Source organism: Natrix helvetica (assembly GCF_964273705.1).
Source record: "Natrix helvetica genome assembly, chromosome: 4".
Taxonomy (NCBI): domain Eukaryota; kingdom Metazoa; phylum Chordata; class Lepidosauria; order Squamata; family Natricidae; genus Natrix; species Natrix helvetica.
The window spans coordinates 149,208,678-149,231,083 of NC_138550.1; the positions used below are offsets into that span (position 1 = coordinate 149,208,678).

General features: G+C 38.3%; 1 protein-coding gene across 1 annotated transcript; it reads right to left on the minus strand.

The window, feature by feature from the left end:
- Positions 1–645: 645 nt before the first annotated feature.
- NUDCD1 (NudC domain containing 1) lies at positions 646–21,519 on the minus strand. The gene is made up of 10 exons (XM_081951201.1): positions 21,264–21,519; positions 17,838–17,992; positions 16,785–16,970; positions 13,913–14,096; positions 12,771–12,956; positions 11,135–11,342; positions 10,382–10,529; positions 8,973–9,098; positions 3,606–3,762; positions 646–1,493 (listed from the first exon to the last, which is right to left on the minus strand). Exons 1-10 carry the CDS (start codon positions 21,379–21,381, stop codon positions 1,201–1,203), a joined length of 1,761 nt encoding a protein of 586 aa, XP_081807327.1. The 5' UTR covers positions 21,382–21,519; the 3' UTR covers positions 646–1,200.
- Between the last annotated feature and the right edge of the window lie 887 nt (positions 21,520–22,406).

Genomic DNA, 22,406 nt, shown 5'->3' on the forward strand with positions numbered 1-22,406 from the left:
TCCGACCAACCCGGAAGTCACTTCCGGTTTGCTCGGAGGGTGGTTTTAAGCGTTCCGAAGGCTTCAGGGAAGCCTCTGGATGGTCCCTGAAGCCTCCGGGGGGGGGCTCTTTTCGCCCTCCCCAGGCTCCTATAAAGCCTCTGGAGCCTGGGGAAGGTGAAAAATAGCTTTTAAAAAGGTGAACTCAGCTGGCCAGCGCGTGTATGCGCGCTGGCCAGCTGACAGAGCAGCGCCTCACGTGCCCTGACAAACGGCTCCGCGTGCCACTTGTGGCACACGTGCCATAGGTTCGCCATCACGGGTATATAGTAAAAAGGCAGTCTAGAGAAAGGAATAGTTTTTGCTGCAACTTTGCTTTAAACTGGCACATGAACATTTTTGAAAATTATTGGCTTCACAGTTGTAGTAACTGGAAGTCTTGTACAAAATATGTTTTGTTCTTTTATCCCATGGTAAAATCTACTTTCCCAGCCAGATTATCTTTAATGGGTTTTGGTAAGTTTATTCCTACTAGTAAAAACTTATATACAGCCATTTTAACTCACAATCTTTTTCAAATAGTACCAGCTCAGAGAAGACAATTTCTAACAAATCTTTAAATTTTCTCAAATCCATTTTAATGTCAAGGTGAAAAACACTGAAACCTTTTCATTAAAAAAAAACTATTTTATTTCTCAAATGGATGAGGATTTGCCTCTGGAAATCAGATACAATCCAACTGCAATTACCACATTTGCACATAATGAGAATTTTGAGCTTCAATTAAAAATATGCTTAAGAAAAGTGGATGTACATATTCAGTCTGATTTGTTCAATGAGCCAATGCAAGCATTTAGGGAAAACATTTAAAGAAAATGTTAAAAAATCCAATTAAAACAAAACTAAAAATATATTTACTTAGCTGCAAATTACATTTTCAGAATGTCTTAACTGATTCAGGAGACCAAATAGAAACAGTCACAATAAAAAGCTTTAAGGTAATTTGAAAATAATACTACATTTATTAAAAAATAAATCTCCAAACGCTTCTCTCCTAAATATACAGAACAACATTGGTCATCCTTTAGGAGACAGTACACATTATATCTTTGCAATATAGTTGATACTGGTATTTTGTACTTTTGTGCTACATTATGGAGTACTGGAGCTCAGTTACAAATGCAGAGATCAATGATATATGTAGTCATTATGAGACCATGATTAATTCTCATTGCTTACTTTTATTATAAATAGAGCTTTGGTTGTGAGAACATACAACCTCTCATTTGTTGCTTGAAAACCCAAAAAAGGATCATGTGTTTCCAGAGTTGCTACCAATTGTTTAGCAAGCTGATCAACTTGTCTGCCTTCCTTTCTGTTGTAGAGAACAGTGGTTAGAGGGCTTGGCTGGCGATAGAAGAACACTCTTCGCTGGCACTCGCAAAGGGCAGAATATGAGTGGTCTGGTGCACAAGCCATGAATTTCTTGTCCCGCTTGGATGCCTGCACATAACCTAAAATGCAAAGAGCCAGCAAAAGCAAATAATAATTATTTTTTATCTCACAGACCAGTTGTCATTGTGTGAGCTTTTTCTCTCTTATTTTATGCAGTGTAAGATATGTATGGGGAACATTTTCTTTGGGACTAAGCTGAATAAATGCGCACAGCTTTGTATCCTCAGGACAAAGATTACTCTAACACAGGGGTATCAAATTCAAGGCCTGGGGGCCGGATTCGGCCCATGGGGCACTTAGATCTGGCCCGCAGGACTGCCCCGGAAACAGTGAAGGATAGGCCCATGGTGCCTCTGCCAGCGAAAATGGAGCTCGGGAGGGCCATGGGCGGCCCTCCCAAGCTCTGTTTTCCCTGGCAGAGGGTTGCAGGAGGCCATTGCAGCTGAAAATGGAGCTCAGGAGCCCGTTGTCACTAGCAGAGCACTCAAGCCACCACAGGTGCCCCCGACACAAGTGACATCAAGTTGGCCACTCCCAACTGCCCAAATTCAAACACAACCCTGATGTGGCCCTCAATGAAATCAATTTTGACACCCCTGCTCTAATAGAATAGATTTGGGTTTTTTTTTTTGAAACAACAAGGCCATACAGCTATGGCAAACATGCTGAGTGGACAGCATATGAAAAATTCATTAGTGGAACCTCATATCTAGACTGGCTCTCCAGAGCTTTTCAACGCAGCATTTGAACTCTATGATATGTCACTCTCATTCTAATTCAAAGTAAACATCAAATGAAAATGAGTTTCTAAAGCTTAAAGAATTACACTGATTATCTTTGAAACATCTGTCTAAGCCCTATAATTGTGCAGCTGGCAAGATATTTTCTAATCTTTCATTATACATGGGAAAAGTGGAGCCATATTTTCTTTGGAACCAATTACTGGAACAGATTATCACCAAAGTGTTAGGTTGTATTGCCATGTTGCAACAGGCTAATAAACGAGAAGGAAAATATTGCTAGTTTTTAATCAAACTCTTAAGATGAAGCCAAAACAAAAAGGGCAGATTTCTTTCTAGCTATCTGAAACGTAACAAAAATCATGGGCATTTTAGGTTGTTTTTTTCCTTTCAAATAGCACTTTTAAGCTTTGAAACTATTCACTGATATACTTATATTTTCACCTTTCCAGGCAATATCAATAGAAATTAAATTTCTTCTTTTACAGACCAGGTTTGTTTATTGGTATAAATGTTTCCATTTCACTCTGCAATGCGTACATATCATGCAAAGAATTTTATAGTAAGAGCAGCACAATTTAAAACCACTGAAAAATGTGGGTGTCCCTGCAAATGTACAATACTGAAAACATATTTTCAAAAACAGCTAATGAAACTACACATCAGAGAGAGGGTGGAATTAGCATCTAAGGTTTAAGCTGTCTTTTAGAGGATGTCAGATTCTCTGATAAAAATGGGTGTTCCACCCTTCGATTACCAGGATTTTATGACTATCACAAATAACTTTTGCTGACTAGAATCTGTTCAAGGTAACTCAGCCTAAAGATGTTGGAAATATCAGTTTCTTCAGGAAGATTTCATTTAATTTGGGCTTTTATCCTCAACTGGATGTAGTCCACACTTGTAGCAATGGACAAATTTATTCTCTCCATATTTTCCCTAACATTTCAGAAGCTTTCTTCTACAAAGCTAGCTTCTAATTCTGAAAAAAAGAAAAATAGATTTGATGAGACAACAATTCAATTACTCTACTGATCTCTTTTATCATAAGATTGCTATTTTCTGAGATAACCAGAGGTGGTATTCAGCCGGTTCGGGCGAACTGGTAGCAGTGACCTGTGGGTGGGCCGACCCCACCCACCCGCCTCGTTTAGCCATGTTTTCGAAGCCGTGAGCATGCGTGCAAGCCGCATGTGTGAGCAAAGCGCATGTGTGGAAGGTGCGCATGCTCACGAAGCGAGCATGAGCATGTGGGGCAAACTGGTGGTAGACTTCTGTGAATCCCACCTCTGGAGATAACAATTTCCAAAACTCAGCCCAAACAAATTTTCATTGGAAACTTTGCTATATGAACACAGGTGACTGAACTAAGTGAAAAAGCGCTTCAATTGTTGAATCAGAGAGCGATACTGTGTAGACCTTTTCTCTTACCAAAGGCATTGAAAGTAGAAATATGCTCCCATTTGTCTTGCTGATCTGGGCGAGGCTGCCAGAGAAGAGCATCAACATCATGGCGTAAGCAGAAGCACGGCATTTCCTTAGGATCTACAACTGCTGAGAAAAGATACTGATTGCTTCCAAGGTTTACCTGCAGGATTAAGAAAAGCAATCTTCTTTATTACCAATACAGAAATTACTAACTGGCTACACAGAACACAGCGATATTAGTAAAACAAAAAAAAGTTGACCAGTCCAAACCTCTGTGTATTGCATTTTCCAACCCAATTCTGATCTGCTCTAAAGGATTAGGATTTGGGGATTGGAGGATTAGCGCACATTATATTAAACTGATTATATTCAGTTGTGCTCCGCGATTCAGTTTGGTGTAGTGTTTTTAATGCTGGATCTACAGGTTCAGATCTTTATTTGGTGATGAATCTTATTGGATAAACACAGATTAATTTCTTAATTTTATACCCTTTTCCAATATAAGTACTATTCAAGATGATTAACAAGTTTTTTAAAAAAAAAAACAGTACAAGTGAAACAAAACGAATTCTTTCACTATTACTTGCAGTGCAGTATTATATTTCAAAAGACTTATGCCAGAAAAAATGTAATAAACTTTTTGGAGGTATCATTATGGGAATTTTATGTAGGATGTCCATATGGATTGTGGAATTCTGTGGGTTGTACTTAAACTGGAATAAAGATTGCTATTTAAAGTCTATGAACTTGGGGATGGCTGCATGTTCCTTTAGAAAGGCAGTTTTTATCTGTCTTCCCCAGATCTATAAATGCCATTAACACACTAAAAAGAATCTGCTGCATACATTTAAATAGCAATCCTAATTAGGAGGGTTGATACCCCAAACCATTAAAGCTGCTGTTTCCAACAGAAGCAAAAAACTATCTTTATGACAATTTAAACACCTATTTTTTTTCAGACTTTGAAAGGAATTCAGATAAATAAATCACCCTGTTTTGAATTTGGAAAAGGGTATAAGCTGGTCAAAAAGGATCCAGAGGCTATATATTCAATACCTTTCATTGTTTTTTATAAGAAACACAGCGGCTTCACTGCTGAAAACCAAGGTTCAGAATTTGTAATCAAGAACAGTTAACTTCTTAATACAGTATCTTCTTTCCTGAAATAATTTAATTTTATATCGATTTTTGAGCATTACTACAGTTGCCTAGGCGTGTCATAAGTATGCTCTGAGGAACAAGATGCCAATTACAAACACTTTGTTTGTAATTTTTGTCCTAGCAGCTGAAGCTCTAGCTCTATATGAACCCCAGGAAAGTTATTTGTACCATAGAGGGATGTAACTTTGGCTTTAAAACTCTCAAGGGATTGAAAATGGGATCTTTTTTCATGGTTACTCTATGGCAGCGATGGCGAACCTTTTTTGGCTCGTGTGCCACAAGTGGGGGGAGCGCGGGGGGATCATGTGTTGACATGCCGCACCCATAATGCAACGCGCGATCCCCCAGTGCGCATGCGCACACAACGTGCGCACCCCCTCCCATTTTTACATGCTTTTTTTGCCCACCCCAGGCTCCAGAGGCTTTATAGGAGCCTGGGGAGGGCGAAAAGAGCCTCCCCCGCCCCCCCGGAGGCCCTCCGGAGGCTTCAGGGATCATCCGGAGGCTTCCCTGAAGCTTTCAGAGCGCTTAAAACCACCCTCCGAGCAAACCGGAAGTGACTCCGGATGGACCCTGAAGCCTCCGGGGGGGCAGGGGAGGCTCTTTTCGCCCTCCCCAGGCTCCTATAAATATAAAGCCTCTGGAGCCTGGGGAAGGCGAAAAATAGCTTTTAAAAAGGTGAACTCAGCCTCGCGTGCCGTGACAAATGGCTCCGTGTGCCACTTGTGGCACACGTGCCATAGATTCGCCATCACTGCTCTATGGCCATTTCACACAAGTTGGAAGTTTTGAAGCATGGGTTGTCACCTCATGAAGACAGCATACTACATACCCATTAGGTACTTACTTAGCTTTGCTGAGTTCAATAGTTTCATACCAATATTTTAAATAAATCAAAATCAAAAGATACACAGATTAATTAGCAGAGGAGAAAACATGTTCCAGTTTTTTTTAAAAATATAGACTTTAATTAGAATTTGTTAATTTCTAATTTTTAGCACCTACAAAATAAACAGCAGATGCTGACAGATAATATTTTACGTCTTCTGAACTGCAAAATTATTTATAGGCAATAACTGGCAATATTTATAATTACATAAGACTGTAAGAAAATATTACTGGATTAGATCAAAACCAGCATTTCTCCAACATTTTGATTCTCACAGGGGCCAAATGTTTATGCGTTCTGAAAAACAGGCAGTGCAGACATCTTCCTTCCCAACTACTCATTCATCCTAAATTCAGATCATTTATGAACAAGTTCAAAAGCAATTGACACACCACGGATCTGTTTTTCATCCTGCCTTCATTTATCAAGGCAGTGAATATACTTAATACTCCTTCTTCCTCCTATTTCCTCCTATTTTTCCTCACATGAACCCACCTCAAATTCTAACTCTCCTCCACTGAGAAAAAAAGCCCATTTATTCCTTTGTTTTGTTGACACACTTATCAATTCCCAAAAGGTCAGGTCCTCTTATTCCATAACCAGCAAATTGATTCAAAAACTTTTGATGAGAAACTTTGTCAATGACTTTTCAAAAATTCAGATATAGTGCCAATATTTATACATACACTCTCAAAGTACTCTAAAAATTTGGTGTGGCAGAATTTACCTGAGTACTGTGTTTCCCCGAAAATAAGACAGGGTCTTTTTTTCTTTTGACCCTCGAAATAAGCACTTGGCCTTATTTTCAGGGACATCTTATTATTTTTGAGGTGTAGGAGGTGGCGAGCGTGATCACCTCATGGTTGCTGCTGTGTTGCAGTATTTTTGGGGAGGGCTTATTTTAGCACATGCACTCAAAAGCCCAACTGGGCCTATTATCTGGGGAGGTCTTTTTTTGGGGGAAATAGAGTAGTACTCATGCTGCTTTCCTTTTGACAAGGCTTGTTCCTTTCTACGCTTAAATACTGTTTCCTTGTTTCTCATTTCTATCAATTTGCCAGGAATATGTTAATCTGATTGTTCTATAATTTCCCAGGCATTGCCTGTGTCCTTTTAAAAATGTTATACAGTTTGTAGTTATAGTCTTATCCACATGAAGAAAATCAAGAACAAAGAATCTCCAGACAGAAGAAAATGTCCATGTTATTGGAATGAAAAATGTTAATGCAAATGAAAAATATCTTTTCCACCTGTAAAATTCAACTTTTAACTTTTTTTAAAAAAGAACAAATAAGATAATAATAATGTGTGTGTGTGTGTGTACCCCATTTTGTACTGAGAAATAAAATCCACATGGCAATATGCAAAAGGTCAACTTACATTGCTGAATAATTAAATGATAAAACTAAAAAGTCACTGCAATTTAATACAATTCATTACACCAAGGGATAATTTTAGATATTATACTTTTTTCTACCCTAGGAACAAAAGCAATTGAGCAAAAGTTGCATTAAACATAAAAAAGAAAGGTCACACAGGTAATCACGCAAAATTGCACGTGCACCAAACTGGCAGCAATGCCCGCCCCTGTTCTGACTTATATCGCTGTTCTTCAATGGTGAACACGCCGTTGCCCTGCATTTTTGTGCAAACTTAATAGCAATAGCATTTAGGCTTATACACTGCTCCATAATGCTCTACAGCACTTTCTGAACAATTTTTAGTGTCAGTAAATTTCTCCCAACAATCTGGGTCCTCATTTTATTGACCTCAGAGGGATGAAAAGCTGAGTCAACTTCGAGCCCCATCAGGGTCGACTCCATGATTTGTGTTATCAATGGAGTAAAGTTTTCAAACTCAATTTCTTTGTCATCGGAATTTGCAGAGAAAATATGTGCCTTAAGTGCCCTGCCCCACACCCCAAAATAGTACCCAACATATGAGGAAATTTTAATACTTTTTTCTCCTCAGAATAGCACAACTTGCGCTAAACAAAAAAAAAAAAAAAAAAGGGGGGGAGCTAAAAATTATGCCGTTTACTCTGACCAACTGTGGGGTATGCAACTCTCAAGGATGGGAATCCTGGGAGCTATAGTCTAATATATTTGGAAAACACTAGGTTGAAAAGGCTAATATAGACTGAAGATCTAAGCTTCAATAAGCCTATGGATAGGTTCATCTTGATTGCACCGTGTTAGAAGTTAATACTCGTTCTGCTATTCCCTTCTAAATGTCAAGCTGCGTAAGTATTAGAAATCTGAAAAGGTAAAGTTTATTTTTAATGATAGTAAGAGTAGATTGCTGCACAGCAGATTTTAAGTTAGGTTGACATGACCCATTGCAACGAGCTATATTAAGCATTGGGTGGTTCCTGGCTAATGAAATGTTATGGCATGACTGTCCTTCTAGCTTTAAGGGTTCAAGCTGACACTAGTGATAAGGTGTTTAACGGATCAATTCTTGGTGGCCACGTAAGATATGATGGTGCAGATAAAATAACATGAGGAAATTCAAATATTGATTGTTGCAGAAAAAATAAAAGAAATCAAAAGCTACAATGAGGAAAGCAAGTGGTAGTACAAATTTATGGAGATTACTCTTCTATTTGATTTGAGGGATAGCACCTCAAATTGGAAGCTATGTTTTTATCCAGTATTCTTTTAATAAGTGACTCGGGGAACAAACAAGTTTGCCCATTCAATGTGTATTAACTTGGCAGCTAAAAAAGAGCTCGGGCTTTTTTCTTCACCAATTATGTCCCAATAAGTCAAGGTTGTCTCTTGGCAAACCCACAGATAGATTTTCTCCAGGATGATCATTCTACAACCTGACCCTTCATGGCATCCAAGGGTGTACCCATCACCACCATAATTAAGTCCAGCAATTTACTGCTAATCACTGTCTTCTTTTACTTTCTACCTTTTTCAGAATTAAAGACTTCTAAACAGACACGGGTCTTCACATACGTCCAAAATATAGTCATTTCAACCAGGTCATTTGTGCCTCAAGTGATAACTCTGGACCAATTTGTTCAATGATCCATTTGTTGTATTTTTTGCTGCCCATGATCTTCCTAGGAACCTTCTCCATCATCAGAGTTCAGAAATGTGTCAATACTCTTTTTATCCTGCTTCTTCAAAATCCCTCACTCCCATAGAATCTCACGGAAAAGCCACTGCTTGCATAATGTTGATATTTGTAAACAAAAGCATGTTCACTGATTATCTTTCTGATTGTCCAGAAAAACCAACAGAAAAAAGAAATGAACTCTGTCGAATTGTCAACCCTTATGGAATTTAAGAATATAATCCAATGCTTACCACATGAGTGATCTTCATGGTATGACCGTCAAATCTACACAAACTTGTACTGTCTTCGAGGAAAATGTCGCATTCTTCTAGCTCTTGAGCATTGCATGGAGGATTTTCTTTGTTAGGATCTGGATTCTGAAATCAGGAATTCAATTTAGTTTTCTATGCATTCTGTGAGCCAACATTAATAAAATAGGAGTAAAAAAAAGAAGCATGCGATATAATAATAAATCTATAATACATGCATTGCATCCAGTATTTCACTGTTACCTTAAAAAGGGTTTAATCCCAGAATATAGTTAATTCATAGGAGTATGGGATAATTGCACCCTAAACTGAAACATTTCAGACTGCAGGTTGGGAAACAATGATTGTTTCTCATTAAAGAAAACCTTGAAATTCCAAATTTTGGAAGGACTACTGTGCTGGGTTTTTGTCTCCTTCTTTTTAAATTACTGTATATTGAACTTTTCTTCAAGGTGTAATGATTTAATTTTGTATCTATAGTCTGAGATATGTCCATCCTGACTACTTAAAGATAACTAAACGCAATATATAAAGCCAATCACTGTAGGACAGCTAACCTTTTTGTTGTTGGGTGCCAAAAATGCGAGGGTGCTTGTCAGTGGTGGGTTGCAGGCAGTATGCCCCGGTACGGGCGCACCAGAGCCTGCCCGGAGCACCAGGTAAGGTTCTGGTACAGTGCTCCGAAGGGCCCACCCGCCTGCCCGAGCTCACCTGTCCTTTAAAGCCTTTGGCGCTTCCGTGCACGGTGCATACAGCGCCTGCGTGATGCTCCGCCGAGCAGCTGGAGCATCGCAGAGGCGTTGCTGGCAGGTATGACGCACGCGTGCACATGTGTGTGTGCGCGCTGCACATATCCATGTGGACGCCAGGCACGTTCCAACCGCTATGGTTGGAACGGGATCCAGAACCCACCACTGGTGTGTGTGCAATAGTGTGCATGCTTTCCAGCACCCATAATACAAAGCGCCCCCCCCACATGTGCTTGCGCACACAAAGCGCCCCCCCCACTCCCCCACTGCGCGCTGCATTACTCACCTCCAACCTGAGCTTGGTATATCCTCCAGTAACAAACTTCCGGTAGGCCCATTGGGCCCGTTTTTCCCCCTCCCCACACTTCAGAGGCTTTCCTGAAGCAAACAGTGTCTCCTGGCCCTCCATAAGGCCGAAAATCAGCTGGCCGGTGTGTGCATACGCCCTGGAACTGATAGCTTGCATGCCGGCAGATATGGCTACGCGTGCCACCTGTGCCACAGGGCTGCCAACACAGCTGTATTATATCCAATAAAGTATGATTTCAAAAATCATGCAACATACAATTTAACAAGTAGATTACAATACATTTGGGTATGTGTATTTATGTATTAAAACCACAAATTTTATCATCGGTTTACCATTTCATCAGAGGTAAGATACGTCAGCTGCTCAGCTATTGTGGCACTTCGAGCTGGGTCCATAATAAATTCCCCCCGAGAATCACCAATTATCAGTTCTGGCCATAAACACTTCTCTTCTTCCTTCTTAATTAAAATTATCTCTAATCTGGGAAGGGATAAAATAGATAAACATCGATAAGCCATAACCAAAGATAAAACACAGAACTTAATATTAAATAAATTAAATTAATCTATTCACAATGCTTTGATAGTAGTAACTGAGGATTCTTCAAGGAAACCCAACTATGAATTCACACCTATACTGTAAATGGTGCACTTTCACTGGAACAGTTTAGAATTAAATCATTCCTTAAGAAACTCTGCCCCCAGGCCTTATATACTCAATTTTTGATGACTGAAAACAATTCCAAAACCATAAAGAAAAACAAACCATCTGCAATAGGAAAGCGAATGGATCATGCGGATTTATAGATGACCACATGAAAAACTTCAGTTATAGATAAGAAATTGATTCAACGTTATTTTATGAATCACACATGGGTGACTATTTACAAACTCAGATATTAAATGATATATAGGGACTGCTTGTTGAATGCCACATACTACTGATATTCATTTCATTGTGGCAATCTATACTAACGATATTTTAGTAATGACATCACCTGGTTAGCCCTTTTCCCCATTAAACAGAAGGTGGGTGAAAAATGTAACAAATTCAACAGATCAAGTATACAACACTAAAATAAATACCTATTTTCTTTAATTATCCATGTGGAGCTTTCATGGTCAATCAATGAAAAAAGGTCACCTTTCAGTATAGGAAACTGTGGATCTTTCAATGCTACACTGAGATGATTTGGAGAAAAGCTGACATGTATATCTTCTTTGGTAAAGTTTTCATGGAGTCGGAAAGTGATTGTCAAATCATCTTCAGTCTGTTGCCAGTAATATAGAGGTTCTATAAACAGAAGCACATAAGGGGAGTACATAATTAGGTAAAGGTTAAAACATTAAAGATTTGTGGAATAGTTGTCAAAAACCCGGTTATTTGTACAATAAAATGTTGCATTGCCTAGCTACCTGAAACTAGAAAAAGAAAAGTAACAGCAGCTTCAAAGTACATTGTCAGTCATTATTTAAAATGTACTAGGAAGTACAAATGATCATTAAATATAAAGAGAATTTAAAAATACGCATAGATAAATAGAATAATAAGAGTTGCAAAAGGGCAGTTTAGGCTATTAGCTCAATCTACTGCTCAATGAAGAAATGCAAATTAAAGCAGCCTAGAAAAATGACCAGCTAATTAGCACTAAAACACATCCAGGTGAGGGGTTCCATGGTCAAACTGCTTTTAACATCAGGACACCTTTTCTAGCACTGAAAAGTGTAATTATATCCCTTATTAGTACTCTTTTATCAGGGTTAAACATATTAGTGTTTTCCATTTTTCTTCACTTAGATTTATAGTCCCTGATCATCTTTATTGCCCTACTTTGAAATTATTCCAATTTTTCAGGATCCATAAATCATGGAGCCCAGAACTAGAGGCAAGAGTCTAAAGAATGACCAAAAAAGAAAAGAGCAGAACAATTACTTCCACCGATTTCAAAATTATATTTATGTTGATACAGTCCAATGCAAGTTGAACTGTATGCAATTATTTCCAATGAATTAAATGACAGGCCTGTTAGTCATAGAGTTGTCATTTTTCCTTGACTGTTCCCATTTATAAAATCGCATCAACAATTATATCTTATGAATCATTGGAAAACATTATTAGTGTCACTAACTTAATAGTGTAATAAGATAAATATACCACAAATATACGTAATTTACTAAGCCATCAATATAATATACTGCCTTTTTAAAATAAAATTATCACTTTCCCTTATTTGGCTATACAGGATAGATGAAACTATTGGCATGGATTTCTTTCTAGCAAATTTTCTAGCTAGCTAAAAAGGCAGAAGTTTTTGAATGAACATCACTACCCATCATTTATAATGTCTGAACTAGGCTATGATAGCATCTTCTGAGAAGTCTACTTATCTTATTCGCATAAATGGACATAAATTGGAATACATCATATTTCTGCATCATCATAGCTTCTTATAATCTTACAATCATAAGTATTGAAGGCTTTGGCAAGTTAAATATTTAAATAGATGCCCTGGTATACAGGTAAATATATTGTAACGCTAACTTCTACAATTACTTCCTTTAACTGTAAAAACTGTGTGACAAGCTAATATATCAAGGTTGCTTTTGATGTTCTGGGATTACATCGTAGCATGGCTATGCTGAAGTATTTTCAAGCCTGCATGATTTTAATTATGCTTTCCACTACAAAGTTGCAGGATAGCATGAGTTGTAGGGAGGTTACCTTTCCTGTTTGCGTCTGGTTTCTCCTTTTCATTTTCATCTTGCTTGGTTTCACCATTCTGCAAAGGAGTATAGGGCTTGTAGGAGATAACCATCAGGCCACTGCCATCTGGTTCTAGAGCTGCATAATGAGGAACAGATTTTCCTTGAAGAACTCGGCGTTTGGAGACCTCATACACTTCTTCACCTGATTAAAAAAAACTTTGAATTTTTAATTCCTCCAGTTTTTAAAGGATAAGCATTCAACGATACTTTGATCATACCAAAATTTGGGGCATCATCTGACAATGTCTTTAGAAGGCTTTAATATAGCCTTCCTGATAGGAACCAACATGAAGTCCTTGGAAAAGTGTTATGTAGATATAGGAGCACAGAGCACATATATTCTCCTTATAGCTCCAAGGTTAATTATGCTACTAACAATTTTTCTGGAATATCTCAAAATCCTCAGCTGCAAGACGGTGTATTGAATATATTCACAGCCTTGAATTATTTGTAAAAATTCTAAAGATGGGATAGAAATGTTTTTTTTTTTAAATGTAAATGGTCTTGTGAAGCTTGATGGATTCAGAGAGTGTGGTCAGCCCAACGTCACTCGACTGGCTTTCCATTTTCTATCCTGCCTGATATCCAGAGCTCAAGGCAGGGAACAAGGACACACTCCGCTCATTTTTCCATGTAATATGAAGTAGGCCGGGCTGAAAGAAAGTGACTAGCTCAAATTCACCCAGCACATTTTCATGACTCATTTCTATTGCCAGGCTTTGCCTCAGAGAAAAGCTATTCAAAAAGAAGACTGTAACATGGAGTCTGTTTCAGCCATCTGAAATTGTTTCTATACATTTTTGGGAAACATGAAGGTTAACAAAATATTTATTGAAAACTAACTTAATTTCAATGTGATTTACTACTATTTTTTAATGCCATCCCACCTTACCATATTTTCTTTTAAGAAATATTTTCTAACAGCTCTTGCAAACCTTCGGGCTATTAGGTATTTGCAAATTTGTATTCATATCCTTTCTCCATTCCCCAAGTTAAGAGTTTCCAGAATTCCTACAGTAAGAATGTAATAAGTATGTATATATACCCAGTGAACTTTCTTTCATATACCAGCAAAGTAAAACCAAGTGAAACACTCACCCTCCTTAGAAGTATTCACAATTGTAACCCACTCCAATGAAACATGAAAGCCGCTGCCTTGTGCATCCAATTCATCCTTTTCTATTCGTAAGAGCAACACACCAACTGAATGTGCACCCGACTGCACAAATGATAGGCTGTGGACTATAATAAAAGGAGTCTCAAACTCTTCACTGAATAGTATCTGGAGAAAGAAGGAATTTTAGTAAGCGACTGAGCAATATTTTCTGAGTGCACAATCCATTTTTCAGATCTAATAGAACTATCAGGCTGCGTTTTTTGTGATGGTAACTCAGCATCTAGCACAGGGGTGGGGAACTGTGGCTCTTTTGCGACTTGTGGACTTCAACTCCCAGAATTCCTGAGGCAGCTATGTTGGTTCTGGAATTCTGGGAGTTGAAGTCCACAAGTCGCAAAAGAGCCACAGTTCCCCACCCCTGATCTAGCATTTCCAATCCACACAGTTCATCTAACAGAATGAAATACTTATTTGAAGTGCTTGAGATGTTGCTGACGGTATATGGTAATTTGCTTCCAATTTTAAGATTCCCCCCCCCCATACAAATCAACAAACTATGTTATTGGTCCATGTTCCACCTTTATAACTGAATCATCTATCCCGAGCAACCTACACATAAATCTGGAGTCTAGACAATAAAACTTATTCTGCCTCTCCATCTTTTATTCCTAAAAATCTTTTGCAAAGAGGAAAATATCACCTCAATGATATTCCTCAATATCACCTTCAAGCCTTTTTCTCAGGGACTGGCTTATCATGATGGATGAAACCCCTTAATTGTAGCTTTATGCCACAAACCATGAACACTAGTATGCCTTGCATACACTTCCTTAATCATCCAGGAAAATGACTCCGCCACCACAGATATCGCTCAATCTATAATAGAAAGCTCTATGGACAAGTTGGAAATTTGTTTCTTTTTGTAAACCAGTTTTATGAATCAAATTTCAAGCCTCATTGTGAACACATGAATGAGAAAAGATACTAAAAACTCTACTGAAATACTGAAAAAGCTCTGGAAGCTTTACAGATGTTTATAAGGTATCAGTGCAGCTCTTAAGATAGAATGTATAATAAGATAGGAAGAAGGAACAATTTGGTCTATTATTTAAGGCAGCAGGCTAGAGGAGGAAGGAAGGAGATCGTAAGTGCAAGTCCCACTTTGGCCATGAAAGCCAACCGAGTGACTCTGGGGTCAGTGACTACCTCTCAACCTAACTCATCTCCCAGAGTTGCTGTGAGGAAAATAGGAGGAGGAAGGTACGGTGGATATGTTTGCCTGTTGGAATTATTTGCAAAAATAATAAAATCAGGATACAAACAAACAAATAATAGTAACAGAATATTCCAAATTCTGAATTTAGTTATTGTATTCAACTCTCAACACCATTTCTAGGGAAAAAGCTAATAATAATTATTATTATTCTGCAATGAACGTACCTAATACTCTTTCTTCCTCCTATTTTCCAAAGAAAAATCCTTTGTTGTGGGTTGGGCTCAGAAAGTCACTGGCCCAAAGTCCGCTAGCTGGTTTTAATGCCTAAGGTGGAACTAGAATTCATAATCTTTTGGTTTCTAGCCTGCTGCCTTAACTATTAGTTGATTTGGGAGTAACAGAAGAATTAATGATATATTTTTTTAAGAAACTCACTAAAGATTCTAAACTAGCAAAAAGCTAGATACTGTCCTGAACATTAGTTCTTTTGCTATATAAAATATGGAGAAGAAATAGTTAATTTCTATGCTGTATCTTTTTCTTTCAGAAACGTAATTTAGAATTTCTTTACTCAGACAATGTTAAGAAATAGGGCAATCTTCAATGCTTGATAATAGCACTTTTGATGCTAGCTACAGCAAGATGCAATTAAGATCAACACGACATTCAATTAATTAACATTCTATATGAATTCATTTGCATATCTAGCATTCGGACAAAAATTATCATTCCAGAAATCAACAGAACTATGCAGAAAGGCGTATTTCATAGATACTTTAGAGAAAATGTATTTTTTTCTAGGAACTATTAGGCTTTATAGTTAGTTGTCTTTATTTTCATATTTTACCTATTTCTGAACATTAATGGTTAGATCTTCTTATAACTAGCAGTAATGTTTTATAAACATTTTTCTATTTAATGGTATGATGCATTTAATATTTTGCAGGTAGCAATCCTTGACTCACAACAATAATTTCCATTATAAATCATGACGGTCATAAGTCAAGGCACCCACGTGACCGAACCTGATTTTATGACGTTTTTGCAAACATCATAGTTAAGTGAACACCATATCCATAAAGTGAATCAATGTATTTCTACTGCCATTTTTTCTGGAAACCAATAAAAAAAAAACATAGTCCCATGAGTAACCACAACTGTAACTAGCTGTAACAATGAACTGGTTATCAAGCATCCAAAATATGGTCATGGGATTGCGTGGTGTGCAGCCATCAAAATTCCAGGTTGTAAATAGCTTTTACATAGAAAGCTTTTGGGGGTCCATTGAAACTTCGAACAATCAGTCAGTGACTGGTCATTTAACAAGGACTTAACAAGGACTTTAACAAATTGGTTTTTTACCCCTTGTCTAGAACTGTTTTGTGTGTGCATCAGATATTTGTAAAATTATAATATATAAATGACAATAATAATTAGGTTTCATGAGATTAGCAGTCTTTAATGAGGAAACAAGGAGGAAAACACTTATCTTACAATTTGAAACATATATGAAAGTCAATATGTTTATATTGAAGCAAGTGAGCAGTAGAAAGAGGGTAATCTTAATCAAGCATCTTGAACCATTTGAGAAAATACAGTTAATGCTTCTCAACATAAGACAAATTCTCAGAACTTACTTCCCACTTTTCACAAGAACCATCATGCCGCTTGCCAGTTTGAATAAGATATAGTCGCCCTGTTCCATCTGAAAGGGTAACCCAGGTGGGAGATGTGAAATGTAGTGATGCACAGAGACGATTATCACAAGCTATTAAGTCTGCCGGAAGCCTAAATACTTCTCTTGGTTTTTTTAAGGCAGTGTCCTGCAAAGGAGGAAAACAAGAACGTGTTTAAACTCAAAGAACAAAGAATAAAAAATCGTAACAGTGTAGCTGAGGACTCTGGTAATGGTTTTTGGTCTATACATTCCAAAATAAGCAGAAACAAAGTTGAAAATGATAAGAAGTCCAAAGAAAACATAATCTCCTTATTAAAAAAAAGCAATATATGCTAAACAAGAATTTGTGGTGATTGATCCAGAAGTTCTCTGATTAAGGGTAATTCAACCTTTGCCTCTGAGAGGGGTAGTATTCCCCTGAAGTGGGATAAAAGTCAAAATCTACTAGTATTTTTTGACTTAAGTTTCGTAGCATATTAATGCATGGCTAGTATCTTGGTTAGTAACACAGCCCCCCTTCCTATTACATCAATTAGAACCACTTCTGGAATGAGATATCTGGAATATTGATGCATATACTTCTTAATATTCACCTGTGCAGTCTCCATATCTTTGCATATTTAAATTAAAAACAGGTTCATAGCTTTAACTGAAGAGGCATTACACATTACAAACTGCAGCCTTTTTGACAAGTATCCAGATCATTCATAATTACCTACCACGTATTAACCGGGAGAAGATTGTTAATTTTGCATTTTGCTTTGACTAGCTAGAATAGAATACTATATTGGCCAGGTGTGATTAGACATAGAAATTGTCTCCAGTCCTCAGGCATGGAAGTTTAAACTTCCCCCTTCCTGAATATTTAAATTTGGGACCCAAAAATGTGAAAAACAATATTTTTTACTGAAAATTGCACATGTAGCTCTTGGAGACATACTTGCAAGAAAATCTGCCCAGTTTACTGCTACCACCATGGACATCTAGCATATTTATTTTAGAATGAACTTACCAAAGTAACACTTAAATTCATGACTCTTCCAAGCTGATCAACATAATAAACATTATCTTGGTACCAGGAATCAAGATGTAGGTAATTATACATGCCAAATGCACGCATGTGTTCCAAGGTGTACTGATCATCTCTCAGTTTGACTTCTGCTACCGCTGAAGGGGGAAACAAACAGGAAAATTATATTCCATAACCATTTAGGAAACGAAATTACAGCATTTAACTCATGGATCTTGTTCAAAACATAGTTTCCTGATTATATATTTAAAATAAGGGTACTGTAGGTTTTGCCCAAGATACCTCAAAAGTAAATATATAGAAACCAGGCTGATAAGCAAAATTAGTATTAGAGTGCCATCTACTGTTTAACTTTTCTTTAAATACTTAGGCAAGTTTTAAAGGCATTTTTTTCCTAATAGCTTTCATAGCTTCTATTTTCTTGGCATTCAGAAACACAAAGAAAGAAAATTAAATTGTGACAACAACTTTAATCTACAAATATACCACACCTATTTTCTTACACCAGGACCACAAATCTCTTGATACAAAGCAAACTAATATTATACATAGATACAGCAAGCTAAATAATCAGAAATAACTCAATTTTCATTAGTGGGACTATCAAGTAACAGAATACTGAATACTAAAAGCTGTCTAATCATCACAATGTTGTAACCTATTTATAGTTACATCATTTTCCCATGTTCAACTAGTTTGCCATTACATCTTAGGGATCTCCCACAGTATTTATCCAGCTGATATAGCAAGGTTGATAGGCTCCAGTATCTTCCAAATAAATAATTATGTTTCTGGATATTTGCACGTTCTTTGTAGCAATACCTACCCTCTCAAATGAGGTTTCCTCCAAGATTTGAACAGGTGCCAAGGTGGAGCCTTGGTAGGTATTACAGTAGTTACATAGTATACAAGCTTCTGTCTCACAATTATTCTTAATTCTACAGTGTTACTATACCCATAACATTATCTAAGATTAACCTTTGCTTAAATCACCACCTTAAATCATCACCATCAAATCTTAGTTTATAAATACAATTATAACAATAAAATATCAGAGAACAATCAATTTCCTAATATAATTCAATTGACTTCTTATTGATTCCCTTTGACTTAAGATCTTTCTTTCAAGTAGAGAAATAATGTACATTAAAATCTACCTTTAATGAATTAGCCCATATAAAATTTACTGGCATCTTGAAAAAATATTTCTTTTAAACTATTCAGAAGAAATATACAACCAAACTATACATTTGAAACCAAAGTATCTATATATGTATTGAACAATTAAGTACAGAAACCCATATATGTGTACACCTATTATTTTTATGCTGTTTTATTATATATTTTAGATGGCTTTATTCTATATTGTATTTATAGTGTGTTTTAACTGTATTTTAAATGTCTGTACCTACTGCTGATAAGTTAAAAATGAAGATAAGTTAAAAATGAATATGCATTTTTATGAAATGATGTTGCCTAATCTTGAAAATCTAAGCTGGCGACCCCAAACATTTCAGCTCATCGATCCCCTCATGAATTTTCAGATTGTTCACCCGAAACATTTATGATGTTGGCTCAGTGGTTAGAATTTATTATGTGGTGGCTCACTGGTTAGAATGCGGTATTGCAGGCTACTTCTGCTGCCTGCCGGCTGCCTGCAATTTGGCAGTTTGAATCTCACCAGGCTTAAGGATGATCTTTCTGAAGTCGGTAAACTGAGGACCCTGATTGTTGGGAGCAATATGCTGACACTGTAAACCGCTTAAGAGAGGGCTGTAAAGCACTGTGAAGCGGTATATAACTCTGAGTGCTATTGCTATTATCTGAAATTAATTTAATAAATACAACTTTATCAACTAAAAGTACTACAAAGAACAATTTTGCTATTTTGGATAGTCTCATGACTCTCCTCCACCTTTGGGATCCCTGTTTATTTTTCTGGGGAATCCTGATCTAAGCAGACTCCAATCTGATATTTTCAGAACTTGGATGGGATACCAACAGGAAATCTGAGAGCTCCGTTCATTTGGGGAATGAAAAAAATACCTCAGCCATTTTTTTTAAGGATGCCAAGAAAACTACAGAGCCGGTTTGGTTTTGTGGTTAAGGCTCCAGGATAGAAACTAGGAGACAAGAAAGCTGACTAGGTGCTCTTGGGCTGGTCATTTTCTCTCAGCCCAACTCTCCTTATAGGGTTGTTGTTGTGTGGAAATTAGGAGGCGGAAGATGTATTGGATATGTTCACTGCCTTGAATTATTTGTAAAAATAAATAGCTAAACAAATAAATGGGAACTAAATAATTTATTACGGTAAATAAATGTTGTGTTCTGCTGTTGAGTTTTTAAATACTGGGTTTTTTCACCATCTGAGGAAGCAAGAACAACATCTTGGTGAGAGCCGCCGGATCCCGAAACAAATTGGATGACTGTTAGATGTCATTTTGTTACAGCACTGGCTCTGTTTATGTTATCTGTTTAGTTGACTGTTTTATTTTCTTGTGATGTATTGATTGATTAATTTTATATGCCTGCCATCTTGCTGTCAAGCAACTGTTGGCTATTAATTTCCCATTCCTTTGAGCCAAATTTGATTTCTGGTGGCTTTAGGGAGATGCATCCACCCATCCATTACTTTATTCATCCATCCATTACTTTATTCATCCATCCATCCATTCCTTTATTTATTCATTCATTCATTCAATCATTCATTCATTCAAGATGCCTCCTAACTCACAACTGGCAAGCAACTATCAACTATTATATTCCTTTGAGCCAAATTTGATTACTGGTGGCTTCATAGAGATGCATCCATCCATCCATCCATTCCTTCCTCCATCCATCCATCCATCCATCCATCCATCCATCCATCCATCCATCCATCCATCCATCCATCCATCCAATATGCCTCCCATCTCACAACTGGCAAGCAACTATTGGCTATTATATTCCTTTGAGCCAAATTTGACTTCTGGTGGCTTCATAGAGATGCATGCATCCATCCAATATGCCTCCCATCTCACAACTGGCAAGCAACTATCGACTATTATATTCCTTTGAGCCAAATTTGACTTCTGGAAGCTTCATGGATTTGTTCAGCAGAACACAACATTTAAAAAAAAACATTTTCTTCAGCCTGGCCATATCCTCAGCTTTGCTCCCTTTTACCTGCCTCCCGGCCGATCGCGTGGAAGCGCTGTCCCTGTCTAGCCAGCCTCCCAGGGGGCTGGACTAGAAGACCTCCAAGGTCCCTTCCGCCAGCTCTATTCTATCCTATTCCCTGCAGCAGGGCCGCAAATCCGGGAAGAGCCGAGCCAGAGGGTTCCCTTCCCCCCCACCACCGCCACCTCCACCCCCTCGCAGCCTCTTCTTTCGCCGTAGCCCAAACCCGGGCGCCCCGCCGACACTCACGCGAGTCCAGCCCCACTTGGTAGCAGGCCAACGGCTCCAACGAAAGCTTGTAGCCCTCGAACCTGGGGTCGAGCAAAAGCCGCTTGACGCGCAACGAACAGTTCGCCGCCGCCTCCATGCCGCGGGCTTCGGCCTCAAGCGCCGCTGCTGAGGAGGACGGGCTTCTGGAGCGGCCCTCTAAGCCTTTTCGTCCGCCGCAGCTCTGAGGCCGTGGCAGCAGAGCCTCCCTCCGCCCACCCCGCGAAGGATTCTGGGTAGGAAAGGAGCGCAGAGCCTGCTGGGAATCGTAGTTTTAGAGCTCCTGTCGCCGGCCTTTCAAACGCTCCTGTGCGCTTCCTGCCGGGGCAATTGCAGTTTGGCTCCCGGTCCTTGTGGGATGGGTGGGGGCCGGGGTCAGTGCTTAAGGATCCCCATCATCGCCCTAATTCAAAGCAACGCTGTTGAGCTCATAAAGGTTGCTCCTTTTCTACATACATAGTAGACAGAACCATAGGAGGGTGCCTAAAATGGATATTTGGGTTACTCCTTGGTCTAAAGCAGTGGTCACCAACCAGTGGTCTTTGGACCACTGGTGTTTCGTGAGAAAATGTTGGTGGTCCGCAGAAAAGTTATTTGCATTTTTTATATTGCACTAAATATTATTTATATATTTTTAAAAATTTTATATTGGTGGTCTGTGAGATTTAAAATTATGAATTTAGTGGCCCCTTAGGTCCGAAAGATTGGTGATTCCTGGTTTAAACGAGTGTTTCTCAACCTCAACCACTTTGAGAATCCTAGATTTCAAGTTCCAGAATTCCCAAGCAGCCATGTTGACTAGGGAATTCTGGGCGTTGAAGTCCAGATTTAACAGATTAACAGAGTTGAAAGGGCCTTTGTAGGTCATCTAATCCAACCCCCTCAGCACCCTAGTCCAGCCCCCCCCCAGCACCCAAGCAGGAAAATCTATAGCATTTCTGAGAAATGACTGACCAGTCTCTTGAACGCTTCCAATGATGAAGCTCCCACAACTTCCCAAGGGCAAGCTGATCCATTAGTTGATTGCTCTCACTGTCAGAACATTTCTTTTTATTTCCAGGTTGAATCTACTTGATCGGTTTCCACCCATTTTTCCTTGTCTGGGTTTGGGAAAATGGGCGTTGG